Source organism: Pongo pygmaeus, chromosome 2 (genome assembly GCF_028885625.2).
Source record: "Pongo pygmaeus isolate AG05252 chromosome 2, NHGRI_mPonPyg2-v2.0_pri, whole genome shotgun sequence".
In the NCBI taxonomy this organism is placed as follows: Eukaryota; Metazoa; Chordata; class Mammalia; order Primates; family Hominidae; genus Pongo; species Pongo pygmaeus.
The window spans coordinates 106,882,111-106,905,000 of record NC_085930.1 but is presented as its reverse complement, the minus strand read 5'-3'; the positions used below and the strand labels follow the sequence as shown (position 1 = coordinate 106,905,000).

At 45.5% G+C, this 22,890-nt stretch overlaps 2 protein-coding genes across 2 annotated transcripts in view; both read right to left on the bottom strand.

Moving 5' to 3' along the window:
- LOC129033404 (putative serine protease 45) overlaps nt 1–7,088 on the bottom strand; it is an 8,831-nt gene extending 1,743 nt beyond the window's left edge. Inside the window, exons 1-4 of the mRNA XM_054481947.2 lie at nt 6,900–7,088; nt 4,779–4,805; nt 812–959; nt 35–309 (exon numbers count right to left, since the gene is read on the bottom strand). Of these exons, the coding sequence (XP_054337922.1) occupies nt 35–309; nt 812–959; nt 4,779–4,805; nt 6,900–7,008 (559 nt within the window). The 5' untranslated portion in view covers nt 7,009–7,088. The remainder of the gene's footprint in view (nt 1–34; nt 310–811; nt 960–4,778; nt 4,806–6,899) is intronic.
- A 2,080-nt stretch (nt 7,089–9,168) lies between these two features.
- LOC129033401 (serine protease 44-like) lies at nt 9,169–13,130 on the bottom strand. Its single transcript, XM_054481937.1, has 6 exons — nt 12,979–13,130; nt 12,610–12,834; nt 12,250–12,406; nt 11,618–11,880; nt 10,696–10,856; nt 9,169–10,127 (listed from the first exon to the last, which is right to left on the bottom strand). Exons 1-6 carry the CDS (start codon nt 13,079–13,081, stop codon nt 9,891–9,893), a joined length of 1,146 nt encoding a protein of 381 aa, XP_054337912.1. The 5' UTR covers nt 13,082–13,130; the 3' UTR covers nt 9,169–9,890.
- Nucleotides 13,131–22,890: the final 9,760 nt, after the last annotated feature.

The following is a 22,890-nucleotide window of genomic DNA, read 5'->3' as shown; positions in this document are numbered from 1 at the left end:
GTACCGCACCCACCCCCCATCCCATCCTGCTCACCTGAAAAGCGCTGCTTAACCTGGCTCCAGCCAGTCACCCAACACTGCGTCCCAACCTTCAGGTTGAAACTGGGCTCCGGGAGGCAGATGGGCTGCACGTACTCACTGAAGGTGACAGGTGTTTGAAGGTGGACAAGCGCAACATCACCCATGATGAAGGTCCGGCCCCAGTACTTGGGGTGCATAATGATGTCCCTCACAGGGACCCGGAGGGCCCTGCTGAAGTTCATGGGCTGCAGCTTGGAGGTGCCAAGCACCACTGAGTACTCTTTGGTGCTGTGGGAAACAGAGAGCCCCACCTGGTAGGTATCAGACTCCCAAGCAGGAACACACTCCTACCTCCCTGCGGCCCTATCCCTTTAGCAGGAGTCCTGCCTCCACCCAATCTGCCTAATCCAGACTGAGGGCACTGAAGGTCGGAGAGCTGACTGCCTCCTCATTCATCATTCAAATTGATTCAAGGTGGCCTGGTCTGTGTGTTGTGCGTGCAGGTGTGGAAGTGTTGGTGTACACATATGCTCTCATGCATGATGGGGTAGGGGGCGTGTTCTGGGTTTTCCTGTTGCTCAGCTTAGGGTGCAGTCTTTGTTGCTAGGGGCTCCTGCCCTAGCTCAGTCCCTGGCCCCCAGGAGACCCCGAACACAATTCTCACTTATCCCAGGTGCCCTTCCCATTCCCTACCTCCCTCCCACACTGTTTCACTCAGGAAATGAGGAAGCTGGGTTGGGCCCATGGTAGCTCGGGGTCTCCAAGCCCTGGACACATGGGCCACACTCACCCTTGGATGCAATGGGCCGCAGTCACCACCCAGGTGGGGTCGATGAGGGCCCCTCCACACACGTGCTCATTTTCCATCCGGAGGCTCACCTCCCAGGGCCAATGGCGGGTCATTTCCAAATCCTCCGACCACCAGGGCTCACCACAAACTTCAGGAAGAAGTGTGCCAGGGAGACACAGGAACCACATAGAGGAGGATGAGAAAGACTGAGACCTAGATGCCCTACAGGGCCAATTTGCACAAAGCTGTAAACTCAGGGCCTCTTCCCATTTCAGAGATGGGGAAAGTGAGGGTGAGAGAAGGGCAATGGCCTGCCCAAAGGCACTGAGCTTGACGGAAAGTGACAGTGACAAACGTAAAAAGTATCAAGGCAGAGGCATGGAGAGAGATTCTGAGTCACAGGGAGCCTTCAGCCCAGGACCTCAAAACAAAGGCAACCAGAGAAGGAGCCCCAAGGCAAGAAATGCATTTTCTTGCATCTGGGGAAGTTCCTCCGCCACTTCTGAAAAGCTATAATGCTTGCTGCATTTCTTAGATGCAGAAGGCCTCTGTCCCCTACGCTGCTCAGAGTCAAGAAAAGCTCCTGACTTCCGTGTCAGAAGTTTTCACACTGAACATTCAAAGTGCCAGCAAGGAGACCCCAGAGGCCCCTCACTCACAGGTCACATACTCAGTTTTCACACAGTTCTATCAGTCAAGTTATATGGTTGTATGAATGTATGAAGAAACACAGATGCAAGCATTCTAAATAAAATAGTAGCTAACGTTGTATTTTTAAAAAACAATGCACCATGATGATTAAGGATTGTCCCAGGAGTGCAAGGGTGGTTCCACATTGAAAGAATTCTCAGTGGATTCTCCACATAAAAGGTTCTAACAATCTGAAGACAGAAAGACCATGTGCTTTCCTCCACGGACACAGAAAAAGTCATTTGAAAAATTTAACACATATTTATGACTTACAAAAAAAAACCCTCTTACTTAAACTAGAAATAGACGGAAAATCCTTAACTTTACAAAAGTTAGATATACCCCAAACTTACAACAAACATCACACAACACTAAAGAACAGGCAGAAAAGAACCTATCCCACCAGAGACCAGGAATAAGGACACTTTGTGGAAGGAGGGCAGAGGAAATAACTGAGAGAACGCAAGGGGGCTGCTGGGTGCTGGTTTAGCCTTTTTTTTTTTTTTTTTTTTTTTTTTGAGACAGGGTCTCGCTCTGTCACCCACGCTGCAGTGCAGTGTCACAGCTCACTGCAGCCTTGACCTCCCAGGCTCAAGCAATCCTCTCACCTCAGCCTCCCAAGTCACTGGGACTACAGGCAGTTGCCACCATACCTGGCTAATTTTTAAAAAATTTTTTTAGAGACAGTCTTGCTATGTTGCCAGAGCTGGTCTCAAACTCCTGGGCTCAAGCAATCCTCGCACCTCAGCCTCTCTACATACTTATTCTACTTTTTAACCTGGGTGGTGATAACACAGGTGTGCTCACTGTGTGACAATTCCTTCAGCTGGACCTTCATAATTTGTGCATTCTTTTGGAATGCATATAATACTTCAATAAAACAATTTCCTTTTAAAAACAATAATGTTTTTTTATCCCAGCACAACCAACTAGAAAATATACTGAAGTAAGATACATTTTCAGCAGCAAAAAAAATGATAAAAGTTCATAGGAATTAACTTACCTAACACCACATAGGACTCCTGTGGTAATAAACTTAAAACTCTAATAAAGGACACAGAAAATGATCAGCATAAATGGCAAGACAGTCCCTGCTCTTAAAAGAACAGCTAAGGCCTGGCGCGGTGGCTCACGCCTGTAATCCCAGCACTTTGGGAGGCGCAGGCAAGCGGATCACAAGGTCAGGAGTTCGAGACCAGCCTGGCCAACATAATGAAACCCCGTCTCTACTAAAAATACAAAAAAATTAGCTGGGCGTGGTGGCGGGCACCTGTAATCCCAGCTACTTGGGAGGCTGAGGCAGAAGAATTGCTTGAACCCAGGGGCCGGAGGTTGCAGTGAGCCAAGATCACGCCACTGCACTCCAGCCTGGGCAATAGTGCAAGATTCCATCTCAAAAAAAAAAAAAAAAAAAAAAACAGCTAAATATTTTAGATGTAATTTTTCCAAAATTAATCTATAAATTCATTTTGTAAGTTAGAATTTTTAAGAAACTTGATAAACTTATTCTGAAACTGAAACAGAAAAACAAAGGTCTATGAATAGCTCAGTCTTTGAAGAAGCACAGCAAAGAAGGGCCATTTGTCCTAGCAGATATTAAGACACATGTGAAAGCCATAATAATAAAAACAATGTGGTACTGTCACAAGGACAGACAATGGAAAGTGACAATGGAAAAGAATAGAGAGCTTGAGATTGTTTCATGTGCTGCGCAAACTTGATGTAAATAAAGGAGCCACCACAATCACTGGGTAAAAGAAGGACTGTTGAGTACACGGTGTTGGGAAAACTCGCACACTATAAGAGAAATAAGAAAACCAAAACTGGATTCCTTGCTAATAGCACTTGAAGATCTAAAGGTAAAAGGTAAAACTGTAAAATAAATAAATCATATGACATGGGGTAGGAAAGGACTCCTTAAAACCTCAAACACAAACCATAAAGCATAAACTGATTAACCTGATTATATCAAAATCGAGAGGTTTTGGCCCAGGAGCAAAGTTAACAGACAGGGGACAGATAGGGAGGAAATATTTGCAGTATCTAAAATGAATACAAGACTTTATGCAAGAAACTTTAGGAAACCAACAAGAGAAAAAAGAGATAATAGGCAAAGGATAGAGACAAGCAATTTATTAGAAGAGGAAACTCAAGAAGCCAACAACATATTGAGACATGATCAAACTCAACAATAATGAGAAAAATGAAAATTAAATCAATAAGTGATTTTTCAATCTATTAGACTGGCAAAAAACATAAAAGCAGGATCACACTAAGGGTTGGTAGGTCTGTGGCAACCTATACACCTTCATGCACTGCTGAAGTAGGAGTTTGGAGAACTGACCAAATTAGAATATGGATAGTAGATAAAAGTATGGTATCATTGTAAACTTTTGAAGTTGTTAAGTGTACTGTGGTTATGGAAGAGAATATTCTCAGAAAATACATACCAAAGTATTTAGCAATAAAGAGCCGTGCTGTATGTTACCCTCCACTGATTCTGAAAAAAATTATATATGTGTGCATGTTCCTTGTACTACTTGTATTTTTGCAGTGTTTTGTAAGTTTCAAATTATTTCCAAATTTTAAAAATGTCTTAATGAGGCTGAATTAAAAGAAGGGAGAACAGAAAGAGATACAGAGAACATACCACTTATGTAAATTAAAAATACATGCACACAAGACAGCAATATGTATTTTTAGAAGAGCCCACACAAACAGAAAGATCCCCAAGAAAGATTAAGCGAGTGGAGAAGGGGAATGGGAGTGGAGCTTGGACAGAAGCAAAGATAACTAACTTAATCCATCAGTCATCCATTCTATAATGAATTAGGGTAGAGTTCTGGCAGGACCGATGAGAATGGAGGCCCATAAACTGAAGAACAGGAGTAACCCAACGCTCCATGCCTAAGGTGTAAGGAAAAAGACAGGAAACCCAGAAGAGCTGGGCTCTGTTGACACTGCCACAAGGCCCAGGAAGCTCTATCTGCAACTGAACGGCTTCGAGCTCGAAAGGTTCTGTGTGCAAAAGGGTCTAAGATGAGGCCTGGGCTGAATTCCAAGAGGCTCAGCATTCCTATGGGAGGCCAAGATCCTCTTTACTCTAGGCTGTTAGGTCTGTATGTTCTGGTAGCTGCAGGCTGTTCTTTAGAAAACAGACCCCTTAGACCAAATGCCTGCTTCCTACAGACCCAGAACCACTGTCTATGTGACTCTCTTCAGACATACCCTCCCAAGAGCTTCAGCTTTTCCTGCAGCAGGGTCTCACCCTACCTACCTGGATTAGTTGTGTCCTCTTTATAACCTGGAGGAGAAAAGAGGGACAGAGATGAAGCAAGCATTCATGACAGGATGACAGCAAAGAGGTGCATTTTTAAATTAGTTCATTCATTCATTCACCAAATAGGTCCTAATCTCCCACTCTGTTCCCAGCCTGGAGCCAGAGGCTGGGGAGACAGAGGTGTGTCAAATAGAGCCTACTCTCAAGGAATACAGTGTCCAGCAGGGTGGACAGAGGTAAATACACAACCACCTGCATGAGATCAGTGCAGGGACAGGGCGGCAGGCTTCAGGGGAGCCCAGAAGAAGTGGTGGACAGAAAAGATCACTTCAGTGGGAGGAGGGCTTACTGTGCCAGGTGTTAAAGATGAGAAGGTAAACAGAAATGAAAAGTGATGATCACATTCCTTGCAGGAGAAACATCATCGTGTATGCCAGACTGCAGAGGATGAGGGGCAAGACCTGTGATGGCAAGAGATGAGCCAGGGGAGGAGAGTCAGGCATCAGTCATGAAGGCCTCGAAAGCCTGGCCAAGAAGCCAGGGTGAGACCCTCTGGGAAAAGGGAGATCAACAGAGGTATGACTGAGCCAGGCTTGCATAGGCAGCCCAGATATTAGACAGGAAGATGACAAGACTGAGGCACTGAGATCCCACCAGAGGCTCTGCAGAACCAAGGCAAGAAATGAGAAGGTCTGAATGAGGAAGTGGCTGTGAGAACAGACACAGTGAGCTGTGTGGGGGACTTAGGCACATGGGTGGGTCTAGGATCACACCCCAGTTTCTGGTTTTGGAGAAAAGTGGCTGCCATCCACTTAGTTAGGAAACAATGAGAGAAGTCAGTTGGCAGGAAGAAGAAGACCTCAGCATTGACCCCAAGGGGTTGAGATGTTTCTAGGCCTTTCAGGTAGAGATGTCCAGGAGGCAGCTGCACATCCAGACAAGTTTTATGAGGCACCATCGCATAAATGGCAGCTCAAGTGAGTTCACCCAGGGAGGAGTTAAGAGGGGAGGAGCAGGAAAAAGAGAGCAGCTTAGGGGACACCAACACGTCCGGGATGAACAGAGCAGGGTGGCATGGGACAGACACAGAGGAGAGGGGGAGTTACCCTTGAGGTAGAGGAGAATCAGGAGACCACAGAAAATGAAAGAGGAGGGGGTGGTACAAAGGCCAGGGATGATCAGAGTGGAGAGAGCCCAGGAAGGAACAAAGGGTTAAGTGGGGAGCGAGGAGGCACTGGCAGGAAGCATGGAGTGAAGACATTTGGGAGGTCTGGCAGTGAAGGGGCAAGAGATGGGGGAGAAAAATCAGCAAAGCGAAAACAAGAGGATACGTATAAGAGAGGATGGTGGAGGGAGTGTCGCACAGGGAGAGCCCACACAGCAGGGTACAGGTGAGCTGCTGGCCCTGCACCAGAAGCAGGCCTCTCTGACTCCTAAAGAAGTAGGTGAGGGTGGTGTTGAGCAGTCCAGTTTGGAGGGGCCCCTGTGGGTTTGGGGATTGGGTTCAGGAAGACAGCACCCAAAGCCTGTGTTTTCTGAGGGAATGACGGGCTGCTAGGGAGGCAAGCTGGGTTGAAATAGATGATCTGGGAAGAAGGTGAATTTTAGAATATTCCTGTAGTGGATGGGGACCAAGAATTTTCCTGGGCCAAAAAGCATGTCCAAGTGGGGTCTCCAGTGGGGCTCAGCTCCATGAGAAGATCAGAGCGGGGGGTGGAGGGGGAGCCTATGAGAGGCCTGAGGGCGGCTCGGGTGGTAGGGACATTAGCCACGGTGTCCAGACTGGCAGCGAAGGAAGAGACTGCCAGTGGAGGAGAGTAGGCAGGGGTTCCCCGCACCGCTGGTCCAGGGCGCTGTAGGACAGGTGTGCCCTGACGGAGGAGGCAAGAGGAGGCAGGAGTTTAAGATCCTGGAATCGCCCTGGCGAGGTCCTGGGCGCGAGTAGTAGAGGAGAGCTGACCGCGGGGTGCGTGGGCCGCAAACATCCCCGACCCAAGAGTAGGCAGCCACACCCCTGGGCCGGTCCCTGGCCTCCAAGGCCAGGCACGGAGCCGGAGGCGGAGCAGGGCTGGGGCCGGGGAGAGGGAAGGTAGAGCTGCGGAGGAGCGCCCACCTCACCCGAGCTCAGCGGCAGCAGAAGCAGCAGCGGGAGCAGGACGCGGCGGCTCAGGACCGAGGGCCTGGAGGTTCCGGACCCCACGCCGAGGCTCGACCGCGAGACGGCCATGAGGCTGGGGAGGTGCCACCTGGCGGCTGCGGAGACGGTTCCCGAGAGCCCGGCACGTGCCTGGCGGCCGCACACGTGACCGCACTGTAGCACGTGATGGCGCCGGGAACTCCTGACAGCTCCCCGCAAAACTGGCGCATTTCCCTCACCTCTACCTCCTGCCTGTTCTTGAGGACGACCTGGGAGTCCTGAGTCTGTGATTGCTCCCAGGGTGGCGGGCCCCATGAAAGCACCCCCAAGGGTTTTAAGTTGGTGACAATGCCCAGAGAACCTGACCGATGAAGGTGCACCGCATCCCTGGACTACTAATGGCATCCTGTTGCCCAGCCTCTGACTACACCCTTGGTTCCCTGGTCCCAGCGCACTAGAGAGTTTCACAATTACTCTTGGTTTGAGAATCTGGAAAGATGGAGAAAGCACAAAAAAGGAAAAGAACCGTAAGGCTATGGAATCAGAGAAGATGTCTTTGAAAAAGTGATATTTGAGCTGGATCTAAGACTACTGTAAAATAAGGACTCTTGGGGGAGACCAGAGAAAGGAAAGACATGTGTCCTCTTCCACAGACAACCAGTAAGATCGTGACAGCTAAAAGGAATGGTGGCTTGTGCCAGGCCTTGGGCTTCCACAGGGATTTTTTGCAGAAGAATGCTGTCTTTGGATCTGCTAGGCATGGCAGAGATTGGGAGGTGATCAGCTGGACTTGGAGCCACATTCCCTCCCCAGCCTGGCACCTAAGTGGGTCCACATGAATAGAGGTGATGTGTGCCACTTCCATGCCAAGGCAGTCAACAGGAGGTTGCTTTTTCTATTCTTGTTAATGCAGAGCATTGCTTCTCAAAGTGAGGTCTCCAGACCAGCAGTATTAGCATGAGCCAGGAACTTAGAAATGTACATTCTTTAGGTCTTTCAGGTAAATGTACATTCTTGTTAGAAATGTACATTCTTTTAAGGTCTTTCTACCTGAAAGACAGAGAATGTAGGCCCTGTCCCAGACCTACAGGATTGAAAACACCAGGGGTGGAACCAGGAACCAGTAATCTGTAATTTTGTTTTAAGAGATGAGGTTTCCTCCTGTCCCCCAGGTTGGAGGGCAGTGGCATGATCATATATCTCTGCAGCCTCAAACTCCTGGGCTCAAGACTTCTTCCTGCTCAGCCTCCAGAGTAGCTGGGACTACAGGCACAGGCCACCATGCCCAGCTAATTTTTTTTAAGAGACATGCTATGTGCTCAGGCTGGTCTCAAGCTCCTGGCCTCAAGGGATCCTCCTGCCTCAGTCTCCCAAGTAGCTGGGATTATAGGGATAAGCCACTGTGCAGGCCAGTAATCTGTATTTCACAAGCCTTAGGGGATTCTGATGCAGGTAAAGCATTAACTACAGGACTGAGAGCAAGCCACGAGATGGAGAAAGCTACCTACTGACCAAGAACACTGTAATGGGATGTTCTAGGGAAAAAAAGTTAAATTTGTTTTATTAATCTATGAATAAATCAGTGGTTTCTTAAAGCAGGTAGTGCTATATTCATTAAGAGACTGGGTTTGATGTAAGCTCTCAGTCTCTCGGCCTCAGCCTTCCTCAGGCAACAGAAGGGACTGATACAGACTGTCCACTGAAGCCCACCCATACCTGGGGGTTAAACATTCAACCTTAGAAGGGCAAAGGGCAAGAGGCTGGGAGGGGGTTGATCAGTAGCTAGACAGAGAAACTCCAGGACACCAGACTTTGTAATGAGGGGAGAGAATCTATGTATACTACAGTGAATCTCTCTTGCCCTTCTCCCGGTGGGAATGCATATCTTTGGTAACCAAGTGGGAGGGAGCAGCAAGGAGAAGCAGTAGATGAGGAGGAATATTTCTCACACCTGAACTTCACTCCTGGGCCTAGTTCCAGTGTCTCTTGATCCCCTATCCCTAACTGTAGAGACTGTTAAGCTCAACTACAGAGCTCCCTGCAGAGATGCTGATGGATATAACAGGCATACAGGGAACAAGACCCATTGGCTAAAATCATCCCTAGAGCTCATGTCTGAGGAGGCAAGGCCTCACCTGTCCTTCTACATCTTAATAAGAACCATAAATAGCTTCCTTAGTTAAATGGGAAGCCAGTTCTCTATAGAGTATGTTATATTCAACCAAACTCCCCAGTGAGCAGAGCTTCAGAAACAGGAGACTCTCCAAACATTTATTCAGTTGATTTATGAAAACTCCACACTTCATAACTGCCTCAACACAACTTGTGGTGTCCCTGAAAGTGACCACTAGGGCACTGAGGAAGCGGCTGCCAAGAATGGGTTGCTCCAAAAGCACTAGTGTGGCAGAGGCTGTCCACTCACAGATGGATCCACACTGGGCTGCAGGGGAACTTCTCCCAGCCCCAGACAACTGAGCCAGAGTGGAAGTCCCAGGCCTCACACGTCTGCAGGGACCTGGTAATGCCTCCTTCACTCTCTCTGAGCAATCACCCAGTTGGCTGGTTTCACAAAGTCTCAGGTGGGAGCCCTGAAACCAGAACCACGTCTAACACTTGCTTCACCATTGATGATGTATCTTCTTTGATAGATGTTCCTCCAGATATTGATGAGTCACCGTGGCCCACCTGGCAGGGCAGCTGGCCCTCTAGCTGGAATCGGTTCACACCCTCCTTCCCACCAGCCAGAGCACAGCCCTGGTGCAGGCATGGCTGAGGCAAGTGACCAGAGCACCAGGCAGGGGCACTTTCCAGGCCCCAGTCTCCCTGCCATGCTCTATTGTACAGATCTCCAGAAGGCCCATGGATTCCAACTGGGATTTGCGGAAAGGTCACTGAGAAGGAGTGGGAAGTTGGTCAGAGGAGACACCTAAGTGTGAGACTCAGAAACAGCAGAAGAGTGGAATGGGGTCTGATCACGGGGTCACCAGGATGCCCAGGGGCATCACCAGACACACGACTAGGATGACGAAGTCTGCTGAATTCAAACAGGAAGCTTGTCTCAGGTGATCAGTAATCCATTTCTTGTAGAAACTAACTTCTGTGTAAACTCCAGGGTATCCTTTGCGACCGCAGCCAACGCCCCAGCTCACAATCCCCACCTGGACCCATGTGCCATTTAATTCACAGACCAGGGGCCCCCCAGAATCTCCCTGGAAAAAGAAAGACAGTCACTGTAGGAAAGAAATAGGATCCACATCAGAGCAGGCTAATTGCACTGCAATGCACTGCAGAGCTAGGCACTCAGCGGGCTTCCCCAGGAACCCCTAAGACCCTCCTAGCCTCAGGTATCTGTCAATATGAGATCTGAGAATTGACAATTTCCAATAAACCAAAATCATGTACCTACTAAAAAGGCGTGTTCCAAAAAACGGAATATACCTAATGAAATCGTGCCTACTCTGAGACAATAATGAGTCAAGTGCTTACCTGAGTACACTGCCTGTCACAAAGAAGGGGCTCAAAACATGGAACATGTATTGTTGGTGGGACCTGCCTGATTCACCCCTCCTCCCACTCCAGGCTGTGTCAGTTGCTCTCTCCTGAAGGATCAGGTAGGCTGCCCAGGAGAGGCTTGGTGGCTTGTCCTCACATCCTATTACCATGAATAAGGGTAAACAGAGTGGGGCTAGGAGATAACCCAGGCCCTACTGGCTGGGGATGAGGAAGCTTTCAGGAGACAATTGCAATGCTGAGGCAGCAAGATGCCCATGAACTGACCTGACAGGCATCCTTCCCTTGGTCATTATAGCCACAGACGGTCCCCCTCATGACCATTTTACTCTTGGATATACTCTTCTTCTTGAGCACCTCACGACATTTCTCATGACGCATAATGTTTAGCTCAGTCTCCTGAAGAACAAGTGGCATTGGTCCTGAAACTGCAAAGAGACAATTTACAAGAGAGTGGATCTTCACAAAGGGATAGAACAGGAGCCCCCAGTGCCCACTCTGAGTCCTGATTGGTGTGTTTAACACAACTGCCCAAATTAAAGGAAGTCAGGGCAGTGGATAATGTCCCCACTTGACATAGAAGGAAACTCGAGCTTAATGTTGACATGGAGAAAGGAAAGGACAAGAAGCAAAATCAAGACAGTAAAAGGAAAAACAGATCAGGAGAGGGAGAGGCAAGGCCTTGTCAGCCTGCAAAATGTCAACCAAGTATCTGTCACTCTGAGTATCAGCAGAAATGACAGGCTGTCCTGTGCATCAGTAAAGCATCTTTACTTTCTAGAGCAGGATCACAGACTCTTAGACAGGTAGTGCCTCTCCCTAAGGATAGGAGTCCCCACAGCCTCACCGGCAGGGTTGCTCTGGCTTGGCCTACACTGCTAGGGTGAAGAAGTTCAACCCATCAAGGCAGGTCCTTCTAGTGGGGGTTGGCTCCTATTGGCAGACAGCTCATCACCCTGAGCTGAAATTCACCCTGAAGAGAACCCACTACACCTGGCCCCCAAGCCCCAAGGCCCCAATATGACAACAGAAATTCATAACATAGTTGTTAAATTACTTCCTGGCAGCATCTTCTCCACCCTCCTCCCTCACCCACCTGCTAGAAAATGGCCTCCCTGCCTCTCCCAATAGCTTGCAGGCCAAGCCCAGCCCACCAGACTGTCCCACCTCAGCATCTTGCCTGTCTCACCACTCTCTGACACTCGGCCCCATCCAGTCACCCAGCACTCTGTCCCAGCTTCCACTTCAAAAAGCTTTTCGGGGAGGCACACAGGCTGGATATGTGAGGAATAATTCACAGAGTAGGCGAGCAGAGCAAGGGCAATGTCGTTTGTCAAAGTGGCAAAATCAAAATTGCCAGGAAAAACGATGTCTCGAACAGGGATCACCAGTGCCTCTTTGGAACCAGCATGCAAGTCAGTGTCTCCCAGCTTCACCTTGTATTCCAAATTACTATTGAGAGAAAAGATGGCCTTCACAGAGATCCTGGTGGAACGTCTATGCTCCCCTTCCACACCTTCCAGGTGCTTCCCAGCCTGGTCCCATCTTCCTATGCCAGCCAGCAGCCACCTCCCTCCCTCCAAACCACATCCCCCCAAGACCCCTGACCACTTTAGCCAGTGGTCCCCAGATCAACGGCGGCGGCAACACCCGGAAACTTGTTAGAAATGCAAATACTCAGGTCTCACCCAGACTGGATAAAAACTATGGGGCTGTCACCCCCTTTTACAGATGAGGAAGAGGAAGCTCAGGGAAGGGGACAGACTGGCTCCAGGTCCCACAGCCTGATCAGGGCCCAAGCTCTGAGCCCCAAACACTCACCTAAAGACACAGTGGGCGGCAGTGAGCACCCAGCGCCTGTCGATGAGGGAGCCTCCGCAGTGGTGTCTGTTGCTGGTCTGCAGGCTCACCTGCCAGGGCCACTTCCTGTTTGGGGCTGGCAATCCTCCAATTATCCTTGAAACACGGTGGCCACAGGCTGGTGGGCTCAGTAAAGAGAGGGGACTGGAAGTGAAGCCACTACCTTCCCACCACCCCCACTAGGCTGCCCAGGGCGGAGGCGGGTTATCCTCTCTCTCAAATCATCTAGGTCAGGGTCTGACCCTCAACCTCCGTGAGCCGGGCTGCGTCCTCTTTGACCTCCCCCGCAGGCCAGGACAGATCTAGCACCAGAAACAATACCCTGAGAAAGGTGCCTTCCAAGGTCGGAGATCCCGTCGGGTTCCAAGGCTTCTCCCACTGTAGATGCTGAAGTAACCCAGGATCCTGGAGGCCCTGCGGGTGCTGGAGACCCTGGAGCTACAGAGGTTTCTGGAATTTTGGGGAATTTCGGGTGCACAGGAGGCGTCCGGGCTTCTGGGCTTGCCGGGGTCATTCTGGAATCCTCCTCGGGTCGGTATGGCTCACCTGGTGAAGACGGGGACCCGCGGCGAACAGGAGCTGGCCTGGCGGCGCCTCCTCCGCGTCTGCCTATTCCCACAGCACCCCCACTGCCACCCCACACCCAGCGTGGGCGCAGCCCAGCCCCGCCCTGTCCACTCCCAGCCTCACTGAGCAGGGGTTGAAGGAGCTGAAGCCAGATCAGGAGGTGGAGGCTCAGGCGTGTGCCTCCACGGCCCCTGCGGAGGCCGTCCTGGGACGCCATGGGCACCATCAGTACGCCTCGTGGCGCCCCCTCGCGGCGGCTCCGCCCTGGTCCCGGTGTTGGCGGGAACCCGGTGTGCCAGCGGAGACCTGAGGCGGCTCTCGCGAGCCCGGGTCACTCAGCAAAAACTAATCCGGGTAGTGCTGTGAAGGAAGTGGCTTTCAATATGTAATTCGGCCTGTGAACCTTAAGAAAGAGATTTTCCTGGATTATCCAGTTGAATGTAATTTTTTTTTCGATGGAGTTTCGCTCTTTTGCCCAGGCTGGAGTGCAGTGGCATGATCTCAGCTCACTGCAGCCTCCACCTCCCAGGTTCAAGCGATTCTCCTGCCTCAGCCTCCCAAGTAGCTGGGATCCCAGGCGCAGGCCACCACGGGCAGCTAATTTTTATATTTTTAGAAGAGACGGGGTTTCACCATGTTGCCCAGGCTGGTCTCAAACTCCTGACCTCACGTGATCCTCCCGCCTCGGCCTCCCAAAGTGCTGGGACTCTAGGGATGAGCCACCGCGCCCGGCCCAAGTTGAGTGTAATCTAATCACTGGATACCCTTCAAAGCAGCAGAAAATACAGTCTACCCAGTGGAAGGTTTCAAGTAAAACAGAAAGAGCCTGTTTTTCTGCAGCCTGGGGTTCCAGCTACTCCGAAGGCTGCGGCTGAAGGATCACTGCAGCCCCGGGGTTTGCGTACAGCCTGGACAACATATTGAAATGCCATCTCTTTAAAACAAAACAAAACAACAAAGTATGATAAATAGAAAACACAAAACAAGATGGCTATAATCAGTCCTAATACAATAGCAATTGTGTTACATGTAAATGTGTTGGAAAAAAACAAACAAAACAAATACTTTATAATTAGAGAAAAAAGATATCATCCAGAAATATACTATATGAAGAGACAAATTTAAAACAAAAAGATACAGATAAATTGAAAAGGGGGGATAGAAAAAGAAATACCAAGAAAATCTGAAACACAAAGTAAGTAGTATAGCAATTTTCCTCTTAGATCATAGTATTTAAGGCAAGATCATGATAAAGGGACAAAAAGGAATCTTATTATATAAAGTAAAAATAAGAAATGACCAAGAAGATGCAGAAAAAAGCCATAATACACAAAGAAACAGGTGACCAATTAATGGGAGACTGGAGTTTTTGATATGTTCCCCTTAAGAAACTGCTGGATTACACAGACAAAATTAAGCAAAGATAAAGAAGATTTGACTATTAATAATCTTCACCTTAGCTATATAATAAATTTTACAACTGCCAACAGAGAACACTTGCTCAATGACCACTAAGGGAACATTCAGAAATGATGCCACGAAGAACAACAACCTCCAGAGAATCATTGGTATATAGATTCTGTTCTTGAGTCACAAGTCAATAATATTAAAATCAATTTTTAACATATCAAAAAATCCCATCTTTCTGAAACAAAAACAAAACCCTTCTGAGTGGTTCTCCTATAAAAAGAAAATCATGAGGGAAATAATGAACATTTAGAGGTAACTGCCAATGAAAACACTACATATCAAAGCATATGTGATGCAGATAGACCAGTCCCAGAAAGTAATTTACAGCTTTGACAAGATCAGAAAAGAAAGACTGATAGCAAATGAGTTAAACATCCAACTCAGAAAGTGAAAAGGATCAATGGAATAAACTCAAAGAAAGAATTTGCGATGAAGGAGAAAATAATGGAAAAAGGAGGCAGAAATCAATAAAGTAGCCAGGCACAGTGTCTCAGGCCTGTAATCCCAACACTTTGGGAGGCTGAGGTGGGAGAATTGCTTGAGCCTAGGAGTTCAAGACCATCCTGGCAACATAGTGAGACCCTGTCTCTACTAGAAATAAAAAAACCAGCAGGTGTGGTGGCGTGCACCTATAGTCCCAGCTACTTGGGAGGATGAGACAGGAGAATCGTTTGTGCCCAGGTGTTCAAGGATACAGTGAGCTATGATCAGGCTGCTGCACTTCAGCCTGGGTGATAGAGTGACACCCTCTCTCTTAAAAAAAGGAAATCAATAAAATAGAGAAAAAATTGTGGAGAGAATTAGCACAATCAGAATTTTGTTATTTGAAAAGCCTAATAAATTAGACAACATTCTAGTAAGATTAAAATAAAAGAAAAAAAGCAAAATACAGAATGAAAAAGGGAAAGCAACTTAAAGAGATATTTTTAAATTACCTATGATATTTTTAACTATAAAGGAATATTGGCTGGGCACTGTGGCTCATGCCTGTAATCCCAACACTTTGGGCAGCTGAGGCAGGAGGATTGCTTGAGCCCAGGAGTTTGAGACCAGCCTAGGCAACATAGTGAGACCCTGTCTCTGAATCACATAAAATAAAATAAATTAGCTGAGGATAGTAGTGCATGCCTGTAGTCCTAGCTACTCAGGAGGCTGAGGCAAGAGGATCACTTGAGCCTAGGAGGTTGAGGTTATAGTAAGGTATGATTGTACCACTTGCACTCCAGCCTGGGTAACAGAGCAAGACCCAGAAAAAAAAAAGGAGAAAAGAAAAAGAAAAGAGAGAGAGAAAGAAAGAAAAGAAAGAAAGAAAGACAGAAAAAGAAAGAAAGAAGGAAAGAAAGAAAGGTTATTAAATGCTGACTTCTCCTTCTAGCCGTGGAATATAAAAAGACTGACCTTCCCACCTGAAACAACCAAAAATGGACAAACATCTGAAACAATAGTTTTTAAGATATTGGACACCCACCAAAAAAAATACAATCCCTAATAGATGGGAAACAAATGGTGTAAGCCCTGTGACTGCCTTAGGTTTATGACTTGAGAGAATTTCCAGGCCACAGTACAGAGAAGGAGAATGTAGGCAGAATCCAGCAGGCTCCCAGATGTGAGCAGGTATTGCTGAGAGGCCAGGAACATGGAGGCAGCTGTGCTGATAACATACTGCAGAAGAGAGAGTCGCACAAAGAAAGAACACAAAGATCTGCAGAGGCTCCCTGCTGTAGTTTGGATGTTTGTCCCCTCCACATCTCATGTTGAAATTTGATCCCCAGTGTTGGAAGTGGGGCCTAATGGTATGTATCAGGGTCATAGGGGTGGATCTCTCATGAATAGATTAATACCCTTTCTGGAAGAGGAGGAGTGAGTGAGTTCTCACTATATTAGTTGCCAAGAGAGCCGGTTGTTAAAAAGAGCCTGGCACATCCACGTCCCCTCTCTTGCTTCCTCTCTTGCCATGTGATCTCTACATACCAGCTCCCTTTTGCCTTCTGCCATGACAGGAAGAAGCCTGAAGCTCTCATGAGAAGCAGATGCTGGCACCATGCTTCTTTACAGCCTAGAGAACCATGAGCCAAATAAACCTCTTTTTCTTATAAATTATCCAGCCTCAGGTATTCCTTTATAGCAACACAAATACTCCCCCTTGAGTATTAAACTGAGTATTGGTCAGTGCATGTCTGTGAGGAAACGACCTGAAGCTAGAGAAATAACCACTGAAAAGAATTAGAAGTAACAATGCCTGGTGCTCACACAGGGCCAAGAATAGAGCCTGCTTCCATTAGTTGGACAAAGAAACTCAAGATTCACAGAGCCCTGGGTAGAGTATCCAGGAAGGTCTTGCCTCAGCAATGGGGAATAATTAGGCCTAGAATGAGAATTGTCCTGCTTAAAAAGTCTTAAAAGCAAGATCTGAAAAGATCAAACAGTTTCCAAGTAATTTAAATGCATCCCCAAACAAAGCTCAAGAATATTTATGAGAATATGAAAATATCAAACAGCCAACAAGGTAAAAGTCACAATGTCCAGTATCCAATCAAAGAATACCCAACATGCAAGAAGCATGAAAATACAACTGATAATGAGGGGAATCATCAATTAATCTTATCCTCTCCAAACTGACACAGATGTTAAATGCACAGGCAAGGGCATTAAAACAGTCATTATAACTTTAAGTTATACCTATACATATATATTCAAAAAGTTCAGGAGAGATATCTAAGATGAAAAATGACCCAAATCAAACTTCTAAAAATGAAAACTACCATGTATGTCAGAAACACACTCATGGGATTAGTAACATATTAAACTTTGTGGAAGAAAAGATTAGTAAACTTGAAAACCTAACAATTAAAAAAAATTCGACCAGGCACAGTGGCCCATGCCTGTAATCCCAGCACTTTGGGAGGCCGAGGAGGGCAGATCACATGAGGCTAGGAGTTCCAGACCAGCCTGACCAACACAAAAATTAGCCAGGCATGGTGGTGCATGCCTGTAACCCCAGCTACTGGGGAGGCTGAGTCAGGAGAATTGCTTGAACCCAGGAGGCAGAGGTTGCGGTGAGCCGAGATTGTGCTGTTGCACTCCAGCCTGGGCAACAAGAAGGAAACTGCATCTCAAAAAAGAAAAAAAAATTCAAAATGAAACAGAAAGAGAGTGTTATAAAAAAAGAGAGAGAGAGAGAACATCAGTGAGCTGTGTCCTAATGTGTGAGTATTTGGGCAAAAATATTTAAAGAAATAATGTTCAAACGTTTTTAATTTGATAAAAACTATAAGCCCACAAATCTAGTAAGCTCAATGAACACCAAAGAAAGAAACATGAAGAAAACTAAACCAGGCCAGGAGTGGTGGCTCACGCCTGTAATCCCAGCACATTGGGAGGCTGATGTGGGCAGATCACCTGAGGTCAGGCGTTTGAGAACAGCCTGGCCAACATGGTGAAAGCCTGTCTCTATTAAAAACATGAAAACTAGCTGGATGTGGTGGCACGCACCTGTAGTTCCAGCTACTTGGGAGGCTGAAGCAGGAGAACTACTTAAACCCGAGAGGCGGAGGTTGCAGTGTGCCAAGATCGTGCCACTGCACTCCAGCTTGGACAACAGAGAGAGACTCCATCGAAAAAAAAAAGTATATATATGTGTGTGTATATATATGTATAAAACAAGTATATGTGTGTGTGTGTGTGTGTAAAACTAAACCAAAGCACAACTTAATCAACTTGCTTAAAACCAGTGATAAAGTAAGTACAGAAGAATAAAGATAAGGATGACAGTAGATTTCTCATCAGAAGCTGTACAAGCAGGAAGACAGATGAGCACCATTTTTTAAGTGCTGGAAGAAAAAAACTTCTAGAATTTTATTTCAAAAATGAAGGCAAATATAGATTTTTTTCAGGCATGCATAAGATGAAAGACTATCACCAGCAGACCTGCACTATAAAAAAGTTAAAGTCATTAAGACAGAAGAAACGCTATACCAGACGCAAATTTGGATTTACATAAAGAAATGAAGAGTGCTGGGAAAGACAACTACATGGGAAATATGTAAGATACTTTTCTTTTATGTAAATATCTTTGAAAGATAATTGAATTGACTATTTAAACAAAAATAACAATGTACAGTGAGGTTTGTAACACGTATGCAAGAAGATGTATGACAGTAGCACAAAGATCGGGAGAGAGAGAAATATAAATACGGTTGTGTGTGTGTGTGTGTGTGTGTGTGTGTGTGTGTATGTGGTTGGCTTTTTTTTTGCATTTGTTTGTTTGTTTGTTTGTTTGAGACAGAGTTTCGCTCTTGTTGCCCAGGCTGGAGTGCAATGGCACAATCTCGGCTCACTGCAACCTCCGCCTCCTGGGTTCAAGCAATTCTCCTGCTTCAACCTCCCGAGTAGCTGGGATTACAGATGCCCGCCACCATGCCCGGCTAATTTTTTGTATTTTAGTAGAGATGGGGTTTCACCATGTTGGCCAGGCTGACCTCAGGTGATCCACTGCTTTGGCCTCCCAAAGTGCTGGGATTACAGGCGTGAGCCACTGCGCCTGGGAAATATGTTGTTTTCAACCTGAGAAAGCTAATTGAAAAAAAAAAAAGAAAAAGGAAGAAAAAAGAAATATGTCATAAGTTTTTTATCCTAAACGTGAAGTGGTATAGTATCACATGCAGCTGCAAGAGCTACAAAGTTCTCCAGGATAACAGCACAAAGAGAAGACCAAAAGCCAAGTGGAGGAGGCAAAAACAAGGTATTACTGACAGAATTTTAAATCTCTGGTGCCCATAGCCACAAAAAAATTCAACTCTGGTAGCTACAACAACAAATTAAAGCACATCCCACTCCTGATTAGAGTATCACAAATCTCTGTAATAACCACCAAGCAGAAGGAAGCCTGTGTTTTTCTCCAAGCATAGAAAATATTTATATTAGTTATCTCCTGATACAGTAACAGAAATGGAGAATGTCCAACTTTCAACAAAAATTACAAGGCAAATCACAAGGCAAAAAAAAAAAAAACACAGTCTAAGAAAAAGCAATAATCAGTACTAGACTCAGATATGACATAGATGTTGGAACTGTATGTATATTTAGGAAAGACCTGAGAAGACCCTAATCTCTCACCTCCAGCTAGCCTTGAGCGTCTATGCATGTCAGAAACGAAAGCTAAGAATGCTTTGTAGTATTGTAGACATGCCCCAACAAACAGAGCTCCTTAGCACAGGCTGGAAAATTTGTTGATTTAAGGTGTTTAAGAAAATCTCTAATTATTAGCTGAGCACTAAAGCTAACAAGCAGAGATTTCATGGCCATATATGACAAAGAAGAGGCTTACAGAGTTAGTTTAGAAAAGTCACTAACCAAACAAACAGCAGCAGCAACAACAAATAGCAACAATAACAAAACAAAACAATAACAAAACCTGAGGAAGGTGAGAATATGATTTCCATAGTTACAACATATAGTATTTAAACTGTTCTGTTAAAAAAAATTATGTGACATTCAAAGAAACAAAAAAGTATGGCCTGTACCAAGGGTGGGAAAACAGGGAAAGAAGTCGAAAGAAACTGCCACTAGGAAGCCCAGAAGTTGAACTTACTAGACAAACAATTTAAGTAAGCTATTTTAAATGTGTTCGAAGAACTAAAGTATGCCGTCTACAGAAGAAAGGAAAGTATGAAAATGCCATCTCACAAAATAAAAATATTACCAAAGAGAAATGATTTTTTTAAATAGAAAATCTAGAGTTGGAAATTACAAACACTGAAATGAAAATTCACAGGAGGAGCTCAAAAGTAAACATGAGCTGGCAGAAGAATGAGTGAACTTAAAGTTAGGTCACTTGAGATTATCTACTCTGGAAAGCAGAAAAGTAAAATAATGATGAAAAATAAACAGGGCCTCAAAAACCTGTGGGACACCATTAAGTATGTCAACATACATATAATGGAAGTTCTGTGCAAAGAGGAGAGAAAGGGGGAAGAAAAGATATCTAAAGAAATAATTGCCTAAAATGTCTCGAATTTGATGAAAAACATGAATCTACACATCAATGAATTCCAAATAAAATAAACTTGAAGATATGCACATTTCAAAATTTTATAAGCAAAGAGTTGCAAGACAATGACAAAGAGAGACTCTTCAAAGCAGCAACAAGGAAGCAATTCATCACATACACGGAATTCCCAATAAGATTATGAGCTGACTTCTCATCAGAAAGTATGGGGTCTGAAGGCAGTTGGGTGACAAATTTAAAGTGCTGAAAGAAAAAGACTGTCAACCAAGAATTCTATATGCAACTCAAGTATCCTTTAAAAATAAAAAATATAGGGAGTTATGTCAGGGAAGATGGCAGAGTAGGAAATTCCAGGAATATAACTCCTTACCTAGATGACAATTGTATTGGCAGGAACTATTTGAAGTAACTAGAGTCTGGAGTCTATTTGAACCCTTACAGCTTCAAGGAGAAAACTTGGCTAGTAGATTAGTTAGTTTCTACCAATTTAAGCTTTAAACACCCCTTACTCCTAGCCTCACGGCAGGCAACTATGCCCATGTTCCTGGTGCAGCTTACTGGAGCCAGAATGGGCAATAACAACCTTCTCCTCCAAGTAACAGGAGTCAGTGTTCTGTAACTTATTGCTGCTTCTGATCACTGAGGTGTAGGCACACAGGCTAGCCACCATTGATTCAACTGCCACAGGCTGACACAGTTTTCAGGGGATTTAAAGGAACCACACCTGCTTATTTGTTTGTATTTCTTTTTTCCCTTTTTTCCCACTGGGGAGCCAGAAGTTTAAGGATCCAGACATTTCAAAGCAACTGTGAGCTAGGCATGGTGGCTCACACCTATAATCCCAGCCCTTTGGGATGTCAAGGCAGGAGGATCACTTGAGCCCAGGAGTTTGAGAGCAGCCTAGGCAACATGATGAAACCCTGTCTCCACAAAAAATACAAAAATTAGCCAGGCATGGTGGGATGCTCCTGTAGTCCCAGCTACTGGGGAGGCTGAGGTGGGAGGATGAGTTAAGCCCAAGAGGTAGAGGTTACAGTGAGCTGAGATTGTGCCACTGTGCTCCAGCCTGGGCGGTGGAGCCAGACCCTGTCTCAAAAAAAAAATTATTGAGTCTAAGGAACAGAAAGGAAAAAATAAAAATGAAAGGAAATAAAATATACACCAGGCCAGGCATGGTGGCTCACATCTATAATCCCAGCACTTTGGGAGGTCAGGGCTGGTGGATCACCTGAGGTCAGGAGTTCAAGACCAGCCTGACCAATATGGTGAAACCCCACCTCTACTAAAAATGCAAAAATTTGCTGGGCATGGTGGCACATGCCTGTAATCCCAGCTACTCAGGAGGCTGAGGCAGGAGAATCACTTGAACCTGGAAGGTGGAGTGAGCCAAGATCATGCCATTGCACTCCAGCCTGAGTGACAAGAGTGAAACTCCATCTCAAAACATAATAATAATAATAATAAAATATAGACCAGTATTTCTTACGAATGAATTTAGATATAGACATTCTCAATAAAATAATAGCAAACTGAATCCAACAATAAATATAAAAGGTTATACACTATCAACACCATGACCAGTGGAATTTATCCTAGGAATGCAACTTTAGTATAACATCCAAGAATCAATCAATATAATATACCACATTAATAGGATTTTAAAAGACATAATTATCTCAATAGATGAAGAAAAAGCATGTGAAAAGATCTAATGCCCTTTCATGATAAAACATTCAACAAAATAGGAATAGAAGGAAATTTCCTGAACTTGATAAAAAGGCATCTATGAAATCCCCACAGGTAAAATCATACTTAATAGTGAAAAAATGGATGCTTTCACCCTAAGATCAGGAAAAAGTCAAGGATGTCTGCTTTCAGCACTTCCATTCAACATTGTACTGGCAGGTCTAGCAAGGTCAACAGACAAGAAAAATAAATGAAAAGCATCCAGATTAAAAAGGAAGAAATAAAACTATCTCTATTCAAAGATGAAGCTTGTATGTAGAAAATTCTACAGAATTTTTATATATATATATTTTTATTATTATTATTATACTTTAGGTTTTATGGTACATGTGCGCAATGTGCAGGTAAGTTACATATGTATACCTGTGCCATGCTGGTGTGCTGCACCCACTAACTCGTCATCTAGCATTAGGTATATCTCCCAATGCTATCCCTCCCCCCTCCCCCCACCCCACAACAGTCCCCGAAGTGTGATGTTCCCCTTCCTGTGTCCATGTGTTCTCATTGTTCAATTCCCACCTATGAGTGAGAATATGCGGTGTTTGGTTTTTTGTTCTTGTGATAGTTTACTGAGAATGATGATTTCCAATTTCATCCATGTCCCTACAAAGGACATGAACTCATCATTTTTTATGGCTGCATAGTATTCCATGGTGTATATGTGCCACATTTTCTTAATCCAGTCTATCATTGTTGGACATTTGGGTTGGTTCCAAGTCTTTGCTATTGTGAATAATGCCACAATAAACATACGTGTGTATGTGTCTTTATAGCAGCATGATTTATAGTCCTTTGGGTATATACCCAGTAAT

Bases quoted from the DNA above. Each gene is read 5' to 3' on its own strand.
- LOC129033401 (XM_054481937.1), bottom strand. From the start codon at position 13,081: ATGGTGCCCATGGCGTCCCAGGACGGCCTCCGCAGGGGCCGTGGAGGC. The intron at 12,407-12,609 runs GTATTGTTTCTG...TGAGCCCACCAG, and splicing joins TGGAAGGCACCTTTCTCAGG to CCTGTGGCCACCGTGTTTCA. The intron at 11,881-12,249 runs GTGAGTGTTTGG...TTCTCTCAATAG, and splicing joins GCCGCCCACTGTGTCTTTAG to TAATTTGGAATACAAGGTGA.